Source organism: Plecotus auritus, assembly GCF_963455305.1.
Source record: "Plecotus auritus genome assembly, chromosome: 1".
NCBI lineage: Eukaryota > Metazoa > Chordata > Mammalia > Chiroptera > Vespertilionidae > Plecotus > Plecotus auritus.
Genome location: NC_137770.1, coordinates 69,015,175 through 69,029,319, shown reverse-complemented (window position 1 = coordinate 69,029,319; position 14,145 = coordinate 69,015,175). Strand labels below are relative to the sequence as shown.

The 14,145-nt window shown below is 43.5% G+C and overlaps 1 protein-coding gene across 3 annotated transcripts in view; it reads right to left on the bottom strand.

Moving 5' to 3' along the window:
* Positions 1 to 589: 589 nt before the first annotated feature.
* SPG11 (SPG11 vesicle trafficking associated, spatacsin) overlaps positions 590 to 14,145 on the bottom strand; it is a 95,952-nt gene continuing 82,396 nt past the window's right edge. The window contains exons 31-40 of one of the 3 annotated variants that reach the window (XM_080664726.1): positions 12,336 to 12,475; positions 11,268 to 11,466; positions 10,743 to 10,880; positions 5,647 to 5,780; positions 4,864 to 4,971; positions 3,235 to 3,403; positions 2,703 to 2,791; positions 2,348 to 2,503; positions 1,536 to 1,687; positions 590 to 1,069 (exon numbers count right to left, since the gene is read on the bottom strand). In XM_080664726.1, the coding sequence (XP_080520852.1) occupies positions 889 to 1,069; positions 1,536 to 1,687; positions 2,348 to 2,503; positions 2,703 to 2,791; positions 3,235 to 3,403; positions 4,864 to 4,971; positions 5,647 to 5,780; positions 10,743 to 10,880; positions 11,268 to 11,466; positions 12,336 to 12,475 (1,466 nt within the window). In that variant the 3' untranslated portion in view covers positions 590 to 888. Of the gene's footprint in view, positions 1,070 to 1,535; positions 1,688 to 2,347; positions 2,504 to 2,702; positions 2,792 to 3,234; positions 3,404 to 4,863; positions 4,972 to 5,646; positions 5,781 to 9,720; positions 9,804 to 10,742; positions 10,881 to 11,267; positions 11,467 to 12,335; positions 12,476 to 14,145 lie in introns of those variants that run through there. The other 2 variants (XR_013960417.1, XR_013960418.1) reach the window with 2 other exon arrangements.

The window sequence follows — 14,145 nt, the reverse complement described above, 5'->3', positions numbered from 1 at the left end:
GATTTGTCAGGCCCTTAATAGGGTCACCCTAGAGCAACAAAGTATAGGGCTGCTTTCCTCATTTTATTTATTTGGGGAAAAATTATTTGGTTGTTTAGTTACTAAGGCCTAATTAAGATACCTAGAACTATTTATTTGGAGTTATTGAGCTTGTAACTCAGGTATGGCTGTGAGCACAGATTGAGTGATCTTTATTACATATATATTTTTAAGCAATTTAACCAAATTTGTTAAATTTTTAAAACTGTCAGACTGAAAAGTAGGGACAGAACAAAAAATGTTTTTAATTTCTTTTACATACAAGGCGGGGGGGGGGGGGGGGTCTCAATGAAAGCTCTGTAGAACACTAAGTAGAAGACAGGACCATCCAAATAATTTGAGAAATTAACAGAAAGCAGTGACTACACAGCAATAATTACAGCCAATAAAAATTGTTTTAAGGCAAACAAGGGCTAAGATTTCCTTAGCAGTTAATGACATGCACTGAATTTAAAATCTATTTTATTATAGAGATCAGTTTCTAACTAATGGAAATGTATCATCTGTTCCTTAACTGTGTAAATAATATTAAATTCCTTTGAAACTGGAATCTGCAGGCACAGGTATTCTTTAATCAATATTATATCATGTCCTAAAGTAAAAGCCATCCTGAGAAAGAACTTAATACCAGTATGTATATAAAATGGTACAGAGGAACATCACTTTTATAAAATAGGAATTTCCTTGTAAAAACTCTCATTCTTGACCCACAAAGGACTGGTATGATCAGTTCTGGGTTTTATAACTTAGACAACAAAGCTCCCAATGCATTATTTACTGTAATCACAAACATCTGACAGTACCTCATTTTTGTGTAAGAAAATAGGCACCACCTGTATCAGAATCCATCTAACCTGCCAGCATGTCCTTTAGACAGCAGCCTGTCTGAGGGTCCTTCAGAAGCATATTCACAACATCATAAAGTTTGTGTTCATATGCCAGCTTGTAATACAAGTAGATATCTTCACAATATGTGAGTAACTTCTTCAGGTTTTTCACAGCCGTATCAGTAGACTGGTGGTGTTTATATCTAGACAAAGACACAGGAATGTACAGGTTAAGATATTGTATGTATCTTGAGCAAGCGCTGTCAGTTCGGACACAATTACCTACAGTGGAGAAGGTGCGATCTAGATAGATTCTGGGAAGTTATGTAAGACTTAACTAGCATTAGGGGGTGTCTGATGAATATGGAAATTATTTCATTAAAAATGAGTGCCTTAATGCTTACCTTAATTAGAATAAGTTAATACTCCAAAGGGGACCTCTGATGTTTAGAATCTTTGGCACCTTGGGCTAACTGAATAGCTCTCCTCCCATTTTAAGTATAGAGCACCATAAGCAAAGTGTTTTCACGTATCTTTTTGCTTTAAAAAAGATCTTTCTGGGGATTCTTGACATTGCTTTGTCATCTCAAGCACAGGGGTGGCATGTTATACTTAGCCATAAAATTCTTACCCATGCCTTATCCAAAGCAGAGGCATTTTAATACTTACTTTTTTGAAATCTCTTCAAATATACTGGTTCTTAATAACCTTTGCTGCTTAAATTCTTCCAGGTAATGAAAGTCTCCTTTAAGAATCACATGTTGGTATAGAATTTCAGCCCAATCAGGAACAAAGTCATAGGCCTCAGCCACAATAGAAGCCTTAAAAGGATGGAGGGAAGAACACCATTAGAGCCTATATGATGTAAAATTGAAGGCAGATTGTTCTAGAAAACTTAATGCTGCACACTCATACACTGACTGATCATTACCAATCATATTAAAAGGCCCCATCTATCAGAATTGGTGTCAGTTTGACATTTTGCTTCCCCTAAAGACCCAAAACACCGTCTTTGCTTCAGTGGATTAATAAAACTGCTGAGAAAACATCTTTTTCATACTAAACTTTATAAGGAACAGTGAAAGGGCCAATTTCCTGAAACCATCTCTCCTCATTAAAGGACTGTAACCAGGCCCCCAGAAGCCCTGACTCCCTGTGCTAACCCACCATCTGTAAAACACTGCGCCTGAGAGGTGCTTGCTGAACCACTAGCAGGGATGTTCCTCTGAACCTCAACTGTAAGGAGCGAAAGCGTCTGCCTCCCTGCTGGCCTAACAATGTGTCTCACCATTCTCCAACCTTTGCCCAAACATGCTAGCAAGAAATACTACTATAGAAAGGCAATTTATGTCAGCTAAGTCAGGAGAGCTGAACTGTCCTGGTTCTGACACTAGCCCTGAGACCTTAGACAAGTCAGTCTCGGCCCCATTAGAAACATTGCAGGAGAGAGGATGCTGGTTAGATTTTCCTTCCGTGCTTACCTGGTAGAACCGAGGTAGGGACATGATGCAGTCCATCAGCCTGTGGCGACCTAGGTTGATAAGCATTGTGTTTTGGCCAGTGTTCAGAAAGTGAATCTGCAGTGTTAGCAACTTGGTGAGCCTGTGACAATGCAGTGCCTGTCGCACACATGAATCCTGAGGGATAGGGTGGAGGGAAGCAAAATGAACTTTTGCCATCATCTCCCAGTGAAGCCTCCAGCAACTAAGCCCCCCCCACCCCTTCTGCCGCCAATTGCCCCATGACTCCCTCCCCCTTCACTTGGGAGAGCCCAGGGGCAAAATTCCTGAAGGGTACCAAGCTCCAAACCAGCCTGAACTAAGATTCCATGGTTACCTTCGCATAACTCTCGGCGGCATCCAGCATCAGAGTCAGGGCCTTCAGTAGCAGCTGCTTCAGTTGGTGCCCATCCTTGATGCTGTCCTCTGCAGAGGAGTAAAAGAAATGAGTGTGCCTGACTCCCAAGGCTGGCTACTCCACCGCATCAGAGTGATCACGGGCTGAACTAGAAATATCCCAACTCGTGTTCACAGGGAGCAGATATGTCTCACTCAGTTAAAGGGTATTGGGTCAGAAGTACACAGTCTGAAATAGAATTCAGTGCCCCATCTAGTTCTTCATTTCTTTCTGAAACATCAAGGCAGGCTTACATGGCATCAGCATACACATTGGTTCCTGACAGATGACCTGGACATACAGGCTACAAGACAGACAAATGTCTTCCAAGTCCCCTTAAATCACCTACTGGCCCAGCTGGGGCCCCATTGAGTAGCTGCTAGAAGCTGAGGTGGGTTTTAGTCAATACAATGAGCTGCCTTTTTAAGCCCTAAGAACCATCCCTGAGGGTGCTACTGTGACCTCTGCTCACCCCAGGGCTGAGACTCAATCAGTTTCAGCTGGATGCAGGCAGCTGCCTCATGGTTCTCCCCGATCTCCCTGCACATGCTGAAGCACAGGGCAATCATGTTGTGCTTCTCACTGTCCCCAGGGCGGCAGCGTTTGATGTAGTCAAGTAGGGCTGTCTTCAGGGTACCACTCTGCCCAGAAAAAAAGGAAATATCAACGTCTCAACTAGGGACTGCAAAGCAGGCAGGCCTGGCTGAGTCCCTTGGTTCTTAAAGTTCCTTAAACACCCAAGAAAAAGGAAAAGACAAAAATTAATATAAAAGTTTATGCTATCCTGAATATAAGGAAACAGGTACATCCTCTTTGCTGTTGGGAGTGGGAACAGTAAAACCTGTCAGAAGGGAGAAGCCTTAAAGAATGCACACGTATTATTCTAACAACTCCATTCCTAGATCCATCCCTAAAGAAAGGAGCAGACAGAAGTGCTAAGATGGATGTAACAAGGATAATAAATGGCAAACAATTAAAAATAATGCAGATGTTCAAAATAAGGGCTAAGAAAATACCTTGTAGCCATTTAAACTGATGTTGATTTGGGAAATATTCATAACATGTTTATCAAGTGAGAAAGGCAGACTATTTCATATTTGGACAGCATGATAAAAGATTTATTAAAATGAAGCGTGTATGTATATATGTTTGTGAGTATATATGCAAAGGAAGGGCCTATACCAAAATGTTAGCAGTGGCTATCTCCAGATGGTAGACACAGAGGGCTTTTTTCTGTGTTCTGTTTTCCAAGTGTCTTAACTTTGAATATGCATTACTTTTGTAATAAGAAAGTTATTAAAAGAATATTTACATGTAGAAATAAAAATGCCTCAAAAACAATTTAAATACCCTTTGGGGGATCCTAAAGGTGTTCAGGACTTGTCTCCTGATGACTAGCTGGTCTGTCCTGAAACTCAGCACTGAGGAGAATTTTTCTGCTTTGTCTCTTAATCCTGCTTGGCTCATCCGAAGTTCCCAGAAGCCAAAAGCGTACTGTGCTTTTTAAATCCTCAGAGGTGAAATTGGGCTGAAGCAATGAATCAGCCAAATAAGTGACTTGAAAACAGGCTCTGTGAGTGACATGCTGGGCATCCCATAAGCATGCTGAGGACAGACAAGCGCCCAGGGTCCAAGGCCTGGCAAATCTGGCCTTTGCTTCCAAGCCTCCTTTCTGGTCATCATAAATAGCTCCACAGCTTTCCAGGCCCAGGCCTTGGCATTCACTTCCTAATAGCTCAGCAACACACTCTTCTATGGTCCCCTGAGAACTCCACTATAAAATTAGCCCTCAGACATGGCCTTCTGAGCTGGTCAGTCCATTTCTGCATGGCCCCTGTGAGCAGACACTAGATAGTAGAGGCAGGTGATAGCTGAGGTGAATATGCACAAACATTTTCTTCACTATTTAGCATCTGTTACCACATTCACTATCCGGTCTGAAATCTGTAACCTTACACTACTGGTTGCAGTATAAATCCTAGAGAGGCCCTTAATTCCCTCCCTGCATATCCCAGGGGTCTACTTTGATTGGAGTTATTTCTTAGAAAGTCTAAGACTCCTAGTACATGTCATCCTGGAGCTCAAAATACCATACACCTACCGGATCCAACTTCTTCCTCATCAGCACTTCGAAGTAGTGCTTTTTATGCAGCAATTCAAATATATATGTCATCTCATTGTACCTTCCAATGCCAGTGAGGAGACGCACCTGAAAAGGGAGAAGGCAGCTTCCATCAGCATCATTTGGAATTCTTTGAGCCAGACCACTACCCTCATCAAGGTTGCTTGCAGATGCCAAGCTCCAGGGGTAGAAGGGCTAATGGCCAGGCTGCTTTGCTTAGCTCCCTCTCCCTTGTACCCAACCAAGGGCCGCTTCTGGGGGATTCAGAAATGCTAGTCATACCACTTGCTGCTCTCTCCTCTGTTGTCACTTGATAATGCTGAAGGACCACCCTCCTGGGCACGCATTCTTACCCTCTCACCACTCCTTACTTCAGTGCCCAATGGCTTGTTCAGCCAGTTGGGTCAATTTCAAGCCTAGAGTATTTGGGGAGGTACAGGAGGCTTGTGTTAGCTTACTTCAATTCAGAGCTAAGAGGTAGGTCTGAGCCTTGTTTTGGGGGAAAATACAGTTGTCTTAGCCTCTGGCAAGGGGGATGACACCTTGGAACATGGTAGGAATCCTCTCGATTTCTCCTTTGGAACAATCTGATTCTTACATAACTTAGAACCTGGAGCAGAAGGCTGCCCAGCTGGCTACCAAGTAGGTAGTGGTATCCTGATGAGCAAACTCCGTAAGAATCAGCCTTGGACTGGCCCTCAGCCTATCTGCTCTCTCAAAGGTTTCCCTAGGATGGAAGGAGGGGATGAGGGGTTTACTTACCACCAGCCCATACTCCTCGTTGGGGGCCAAGTGGTTGTCTGTGAGCAGCCGAGCAGCCTGCAGAACTCGGATGATGCCCTCCATGTGGCATGTCAGCGTGAAGCAGTGATGGGCCAGAATCAGCAGCTCTGTGGCTGGTTAGGTGGCGTACTGGTCAGATAAGATTGTGAACCCTGGCCACCCACTGTCTACACACAGCCTGGAGAAGGCTCTTCACCAGTCCACTGAGATCCCTGGCCGCACCAGCTGCAGCTCTGGGGCAGCGCACCCCCACCCCCCCGCCATGTCTAAATTCTCAGTGACAGTACAATCTCTTCCCAAAGACAGTCATGTAGTGACTGCACAGTGACCTTTTGAGGCCCAGGCACATGAGAACAAGGAATCCTTGACTTCCAATGATGGAGAGACTCTCTGGAGACAAACTGATGGAGTTCATGTCGACAAGAACCCAAACCCAAGGGCAGTCTCTATCTCAGTGAAGAGTCCTGGGGCCTAATCAAGAGCCACGTGATGTTCTGCACTTCCTCTGAGAGAAGAAGAGAGAGGGAAACACCGATTGGCTGCCTCTTGCATGCGTGCTGAGCAGGGGTCGAATCTGCAACCTGGGTATGTGCTCTGACTGGGAATCAAACCCTCCACCTTTGGTGCACAGGGTGACATTCCAACCAAGTGAGCCACACTGGCCAGGGCAATATTCTGCACTTCTGATGGCTTTCTAGATTAATGAAAGATTTGACTACATACAAATTCCAAACTATTACACATAATCACTGTAAGCTAATTAAAAGGCCAACCAGGAAAAATGTTTGCAATGTTGAAGACAGAAACAGGGTTCCCAGCCTTAATACATGCTGTGCCTTTTGGACTTTGGTACCTGTGGGACCCTCCCCAAACCTGACTACTGAGCAATCGACTACTAATCCTTCAGGCCTTGGTTTGGACATTTCCTCCAAAAACATTTCTTGACCCCATCAATCTGGCTCTTACTGTGTCACACCCCCAGTCTGGGATCCAGGGACTGCTGCTTTATGTTCACCACATCCCTGGTTTTTAGAGTACTTAGTACACAGCTGGTACTCTGTAAATACAGTTGAACTGGACTGGGAAGAGATATAGAAAGCTATTTTTAAAGTAAAATTGTTCAACCTTTAAAAATTTCCATTTATTTGTTCACTAAACATCATTAAAATGCCCTTTTTGGGTCTATTAAATTTGCAAAGAGAAATGGGTTTCAGGAAATACTACTTTCACCTCTGCTGAAGTGGGATTAAGAAGTGAACTTTTTTTTTTGGAGTAAAAGTTGGCAATATATATATAAACTTTAAAAATGTCATGGAGGTGCCGAAACCGGTTTGGCTCAATGGATAGAGCGTCGGCCTGCGGACTGAAGGGTCCCGGGTTCGGTTCCGGTCAGGGGCATGTACCTTGGTTGCGGGCACATCCCCAGTGGAGGTGTGCAGGAGGCAGCTGATCGATGTTTCTCTCTCATCGATGTTTCTAGCTCTCTATCCCTCTCCCTTCCTCTCTGTGAAAAATCAATAAAATATATTTAAAAAAAATAAAAAAAATAAAAAAAAAAAAAATAAAAATGTCATGGAGGAGAAACCAAGATGGCGGCATAGGTAAGCACCTAAACTGCTGCCTCACACAACAATTTCAAAACTACAACTAAAAGACAGAACGGACACCATCCAGAACCACAGGAAAGCTGGCTGAGTGGAAATTCTACAACTAGAAGGAAAGAGAAAAGCTCACAGAGAATTGGAGGTACGGCAAAGGGTCTTTGTGCGCGCAGAGAGGAAGGGCGGCTGAGAGCCTGGCTGACTTTCTCTGGCGGGAAGGGGAAGGAAGCCCCCGACTGCATTGAACTCCAGTTCTGACTGCACTGAACCCCAGTTCCGGGCGAAACCCCGTGGACCCAGGCTCATAAAGGGGGAGTCTGGACTGTCAGGTAGAGAGAAAGGCACCCGGAGACTTGGAGACCCGGGGGAGCCCCAGCAGGCAGGGGTCTGGAGGCGCGCGCGCCAGTGTGCACAAAGGCTGCGGAGGTTGCCACAGGCTTTCCCTAGCGGAAGAGAGTCAGAAGCTCCTGACTGCACTGAACCCCAGTTCTGACTGCACTGAACCCCAGTTCCAGGCGAGCCCCTGGGGACCCACACTCTTACGGGGGAATCTGGACTCTTGGGCGGAGACTTGGGAGCTGGGGAAGACAGAGGTCTGGAGGTGCGCGCGCGCAAGGGCAAGGCTGACTGGAAGCCAAGACTGTCTGCTCCGCCCTGAGACTCCACCCCTTCCAAGCTGAGCACAGAGGCTTTTGCAATCTGGCAAAGCTAATCATATAAGGCTGTCTCCGGCACCGAACTTCTCCCAGCATAGACACAGCTGATCCTCACAGCCAACTGGCCTGCAGGTCAATTCCTCCCAGTGATACCAACAACAATCAAGACTTAACTACAACAAGGCTGCACACACAGTCCACAAAGGGGTGCACCAAGAGTGTCCACCTAGGTTAACTGGGGAGGCCGACCCACTGGGCCATATAGGAAACCTAGCACACAAATGTACCCTACCAACTCTGGGAAGCAGTGAAAATGCGGCGTCAAAGAAACAGATCACAAACGAAAGAAATGGAGGAAAACAAACGACTGGATATAGAATTCAAAACCACGGTTATAAGGCTTTTCAAGAATTTCCTAGAAAAGGCTGATAAATATAACGAGACCCTCGAAGATATGAAAAAGGACCAACTAGAAATTAAACATACCCTGACTGAAATAAAAAATAATATACAGAGACCCAACAACAGACAAGAGAGGAACACAAGAATCAAGTCAAAGAATTGAAATACAAAGAAGCAAAAAACACTCAACCGAAAAAGCAAAAAGGAAAAAAAAATCCAAAAAGTTGAAGATAGTGTAAGAAGCCTCTGGGACAACTTCAAGCGTACCAACATCAGAATTATGGGGGTGCCAGAAGAAGAGAGAGAGCAAGATACTGAAAACCTATTTGAAGAAATAATGACTGAAAACTTCCCCCACCTGGTGAAAGAAATAGACTTACAAGTCCAGGAAGCGCACAGAACCCCAAACAAAAGGAATCCAAAGAGGACCACACCAAGACACATCATAATTAAAATGCCAAGAGCAAAAGACAAAGAGAGAATCTTAAAAGCAGCAAGAGAAAAACAGTTAATTACCTACAAGGGAGCACCCATACAAGTCAGCTGATTTCTCAACAGAAACTATGCAGGCCAGACGGGAGTGGCAAGAAATTTTCAAAGTAATGAATAGCAAGAACCTACAACCAAGATTACTCTACCCAGCAAAGCTGTCATTCAGAATTGAAGGGCAGATAAAGAACTTCACAGATAAGAAAAAGCTAAAGGAGTTCATCACCACCAAACCAGTATTATATGAAATGCTGAAAGGTATTCTTAAAGAAGAGGAAGAAGAAACAAGTAAAGATAAAAATTATGAACAACAAATACATATCTATCAACAAATGAAGCTAAAAATCAAGTGAATTAAAAACCTGAGGAACAGAATAATCTGGTGAATATAATAGAATCAGGGGCATAGAAAGGGAGTGGACTGATAATTCTTAGGGGGAAAGGGGTATGGGGGGGTTCAGGAAGAGACTGGACAAAAATCATACACCTATGGATGAGGACAGTGCGGGGGAGGCAAGGGCAGAAGGTGGGGTGGGAACCGGGTGGAGGGGAGCTATGGGGGGAAAAAGGAGAAACAATTGTAATTATCTGAATAAAGATTTAAAAAAATTTTTTTTAAATGTCATGGAAAGATGTTAATGACAGCATATTTTTGAATCAGAGTTCATCTTAGGGAAATAATCATAGGTGTGCACATAGATTTGCCTATAACGATGTTTGCCAGTGTATTAAAACAGCAGAAAATTGGAAATAATATAAAGGTCCCACAATAGGGTCTATAATTTTTTTTTAATTGATTTTAGCCCTAACTGGTTTGGCTCAGTGGATAGAGCATCAGCCTGCAGACTCAAGGGTCCCAGGTTCGATTCCAATCAAGGACATGTACCTTGGTTGCGGGCACATACCCAGTAGGGAGTGTGCAGGAGGCAGCTGATCAATGTTTCTCTTTCATCGATGTTTCTAACTCTCTATCCCTCTCCATTCCTCTCTGTAAAATAAAAAAAAATCAGTAAAATATATTTTTTAAAAATTGATTTTAGAGAGAGGAAGGGAGAGGGAACAAGAGATAGAAACATCAATGAGAGACAAAAGTCGATTGGCTGCCTCCTGCATACCCCTACTGGAGATCAAGTCTGCAACCCAGGCACGTGCCCTGACCAGAAATCGAACCGTGACCTCCTGGTTCATAGGTCGATCTTCAATCACTGAGCCACACCAGTTGGGGCAGGGTCTACAATTTTTAATTACATATAAGAGAAATACTGTGTAACCATTAAATATGATATAGGATATCCTCCGAAGAGGATTCACAATAAGGAATAAATTTTTAAAAAATCAGTGTTTTAAAAAAATGATATAGGAGAATATGCAATGTCATGGAAAGATGTTAATGACAGAATATTCATAAATTAATTATAAACAATATGCAAAACAATGTTATTTTTGAAAAATAAAAACCTATTGATTTGCATAGAAAAAGATCAGAGGGACACATACTTCTGAATGCCTGCAATGAACCAGACACTGTGGAAAGTGAGTGAGCTTTTAAATCACACAGACTAGGTTCAAATACCAGTTCTGCCATTTAATAGTTAATCAACTTCACTAAGCTTCAGTCTCCATCTAAAGTGGTGACAATAATATCCACTTTATAAGGTAATTTAAGAGTGAAATAAGATAAATATGCCAAATGTTAAAAGGTTACCTTTTTGTGTGATTTTAAATTTGGGACTGCTTTTCCATACATATTCTCTAAACTTTCTTTAATGAACTTATGGCTTTCTACCAAGAATTTATAAACTATTCCGGAGGATTAGGGATTGAGAGCAGGAAGGATCCAAATAGAGTTTTGGAAAGACTAGCTCTAAAAGACTTCTTGAAGACCTGTTTGGGCCCAAAACATGTGAGAAAATGGCCAAGAACTTACTGCAACACAATTCCCCATGGGGAACGGAGGAAATCTTTTCCAACAACTTCATGCCTACCAAGGTGCGGTCTTGACACAAGGTGGTTAGCTGAAGAAATGCCTGGCTTTCTTCTGCTGGGGTGACCATCTGCTTCTGTCCTGTACAGAAAGACGTAGAGAAAGGCACTGGTTTTACCTTGAGAGAGTTGAAAGATAAGAGCCCCATGCTGCCCTGGCCTGGGCACCAGGAAATAATGCTGAAGGAGTTCCCAGTGCAGCTCTTCTCTTGGCCTAGTGGTCAGCTGACACAACAGCAGGAGTTCATTAGCTCAGAGAAAGGCACAGCTACTCTAAGCGTAATTGTAAAACAATAAATGAACAAAAAGCAATTATAACAAAATAAACGCAATACATTCTCCTCATATGAGTGCAACCTGGCAATTTGAGAGGGCAACATGCAGGACATATGAGCATAACATACAAATCCTTAACACTAGGGACTTCTGAAAGTTGTCTGAAAGGTTGAGGAAGCCTGAAGGGCAGTACCTGCTCCCTCTGATGGGGACAGTAGCTCCCGGGTCACCTCTTCGGCCACAAGGTCAGCCACCCTGTCTGGCTCCAGGTCCTGAGTGCTGATAAAGGCTTGGGCTCGCCTGCATCGGTCAGACTGCGGAGAGGCCAAGATTGCTCGGAGTACGGCCTCACCATCCTGGGCAGCAACATCTGTGTAGGAACAGCCCAACTCCTGAGAAGAAGACAAGTCAGTCAAAGCTACTGTTAGGAGCCAGGAAAAAGCTAGCCCCTTCTGAATTCTGATGTGGACAGGCTGAATTGCTTGCCATGAGCAGGAACCTTAAAAGAAGCAAGCACTGTATTCTAGTTCTTTCCATCACTTCATCTATGAGCTGGATCCAAGGAAGAGAAAGTCTTGTCTTCAAAAAGCATCAGGTAACTTATCTTGTATTGAACACTGAGTTTTTCAAATGTTCTACAAAGTAAGAAAGTTGAATAAAAGGCAAGAGCCCCTTCCGTGTTGTTCCCACAACAGCTGCATAACCCTCAATTTCTAAAGAAGTCTCTGAACCTTGTCCAAGGCAAATGGCATTACTGCTCCGCTTTAAGTCTCTTGTGCTCTTCCCACTGCACTTAGTGTCTACTGTTTCTCTCCTTCAGTCAGCACAAAGCCACAAACAGTTCCTGGCTACACCACTCCTGTCTTTAGGGTCATCATATTCCATTTTATTTTATTCTAAAACTTATTTTGGGCTCTCCCTGACAGGAAGCTCCTGAAGCAAGACCTAAGATATTAGGGTTAGAAGGGACCCTTGTGGTCAAGTCATTTATAGATCAAGAACTACGGTTTAAAGAAGTGAAATGTCTGGCTCTCACTTCTGGTTGGCTAAGCTGCAGCCAGGACTCAAGTCACCATGGCACTTGGGTGGGCATCCTCCCCATTATTTCCAAGAAATGATTTGTATCCTGACAAGAGCTCCACTCCCAGGTCACGATTATCATCTAATGGGCTGACTTGGCAATGTGCAAAAGCTACCTCCAGCTTCCCGCTTCCCTCCCTCTCAGAAGGAGGTTCCTATGGAGGCCCCACTTTGGCACTACCTTGGAAAGTTCATACAGACAGAGGACCCGTCGGCAGTAGTTCTTCCCATGGAGGCATTTGTGTGTCAGAGTTTCCAGATTAGTCACCATTTCATCACTGGGGGGCAGCATCACAAATGACTGACTCTCCAAACTTGAAGCTAGAAGCAAATACAGATTGAAGGTGGTGGGTGGGATGGTGGTGGTGGTGATTAAGCTGGTAAGTTAAGGCCTCTCCTCAGCCCACTATGGCTCTGCCTCTCTGCCCACAACTTACTGCACTTTACCCTCATCAGTCCCCCTGGGTCTGGGTCCACATAAACTTCTTTCATTGCCTTCATCCAGGAAATCCCAGGCTGAAATACTTCAAAGGCCTCATAGGCTACAAAAGACTCAAAGCCACCTAATGAGCACTCTAGAGATGATCACCAAAATTGACTGATAGATTCTCCTCCACCCCCTCTCCTCCTAATTTCCCTTATCAAATAAGTCACCAGGTCTAGCTGACTGTATCTCCAAAACACCTCTCCATCACCATCTTAGTTCCAGCCTTCATCACCTGGCATCTAAGAGACTGTCACTGGTCCCTGCTGCCAGCTGCCCCTTTTCCCCAGGTCAATCTTCCACATACTCATCAGGGTCTTTCTTAAAATGCAAATCACACTAAAAAAAGGATCATCTGGATATATACCTTAAGGGAATAGTAAAAATTAAAATCCACTCCTGATTAAAAACAAACAAATAAATGCTCTTAGTCTAAAATAGAAGAAAGCTTTCTTAATTTGATCAAATGTTTCTATTAGGGAAAAAAGTAGATTATTTATATAATGCTATTTCTAATAGCAAAAACAAAATTGAAAAAATTTAAATCTGTATCAATAAAGCATTGTTAAATAGTAGTACATCTGTATAGAATACTCTGGGGCCATTAAAAAGAATGAGGCCGTCCTCACTTTGGCAGCACATATACTGAAATTGGAACAATACAGAGAAGATTATTAGCATGGTCCCTGCGCAAGGATGCCATAAAAAAAAAAAAAAAAAAAAAGAATGAGATCAACCAATCTATGTGCACTGAAAGAAAAAAATGTAGAACAATGTAATTTCATTTTTGTAAGAAAGAAACTGTGTGTGTGTGTGCACGCACACTGGCACACACAAGCCCACAAGTAGAAAAAAATGCATACCAAGCAAGTAAAATACGTTATTTTAGGGAATTTGGTGGGGGTGGTGTTGAATGGGTAAATGATTTCACGCTATGCATTTATGTATTGTGTTATTTGCTACACTAAACATGTAATACTTTTGCATTTAAGATATTATGCATTAAAAAATACACTTTAGGAGACAACCAAGATGGCGGCATGGGAAAACACCTGAACTTGCTGTTGCACACAACCATATCAAAACTACAACTAAAAGACAAAACGAATATCATCCAGAACCACGGGAAGGCTGGCTGAGTGGAGATTCTACAACTAGAAGGAAAGAGAAACGTGCACTGAGTCTAGTAGGAGGTGCGGAGGTGTGGAAGTGTGGAGGTACAGAGGCACATGCGAAAGGTGCAGGCAACTGGGTACCCTGTTGTCTTTTTCAATCGGGAGGGAGATACAAGCTCCTGACTGCTCTGAACTCCAGTTCCAGGCGAGACTCTGGGGACCCAGACTCAAATGAAAACTGGATTGTCTGGCATCGGGCGGAACTTGAGGGCTGCTTTCTCTCAGAGGTGCCTGCAGCAATCATTGTTCCTGAATGGTGCTGGTGCCGCGGGACACAGAGACCCAGGAGCCTCTTTGGGACAGGGCTGACGGTCAGCCATTGCTGTTTGCTC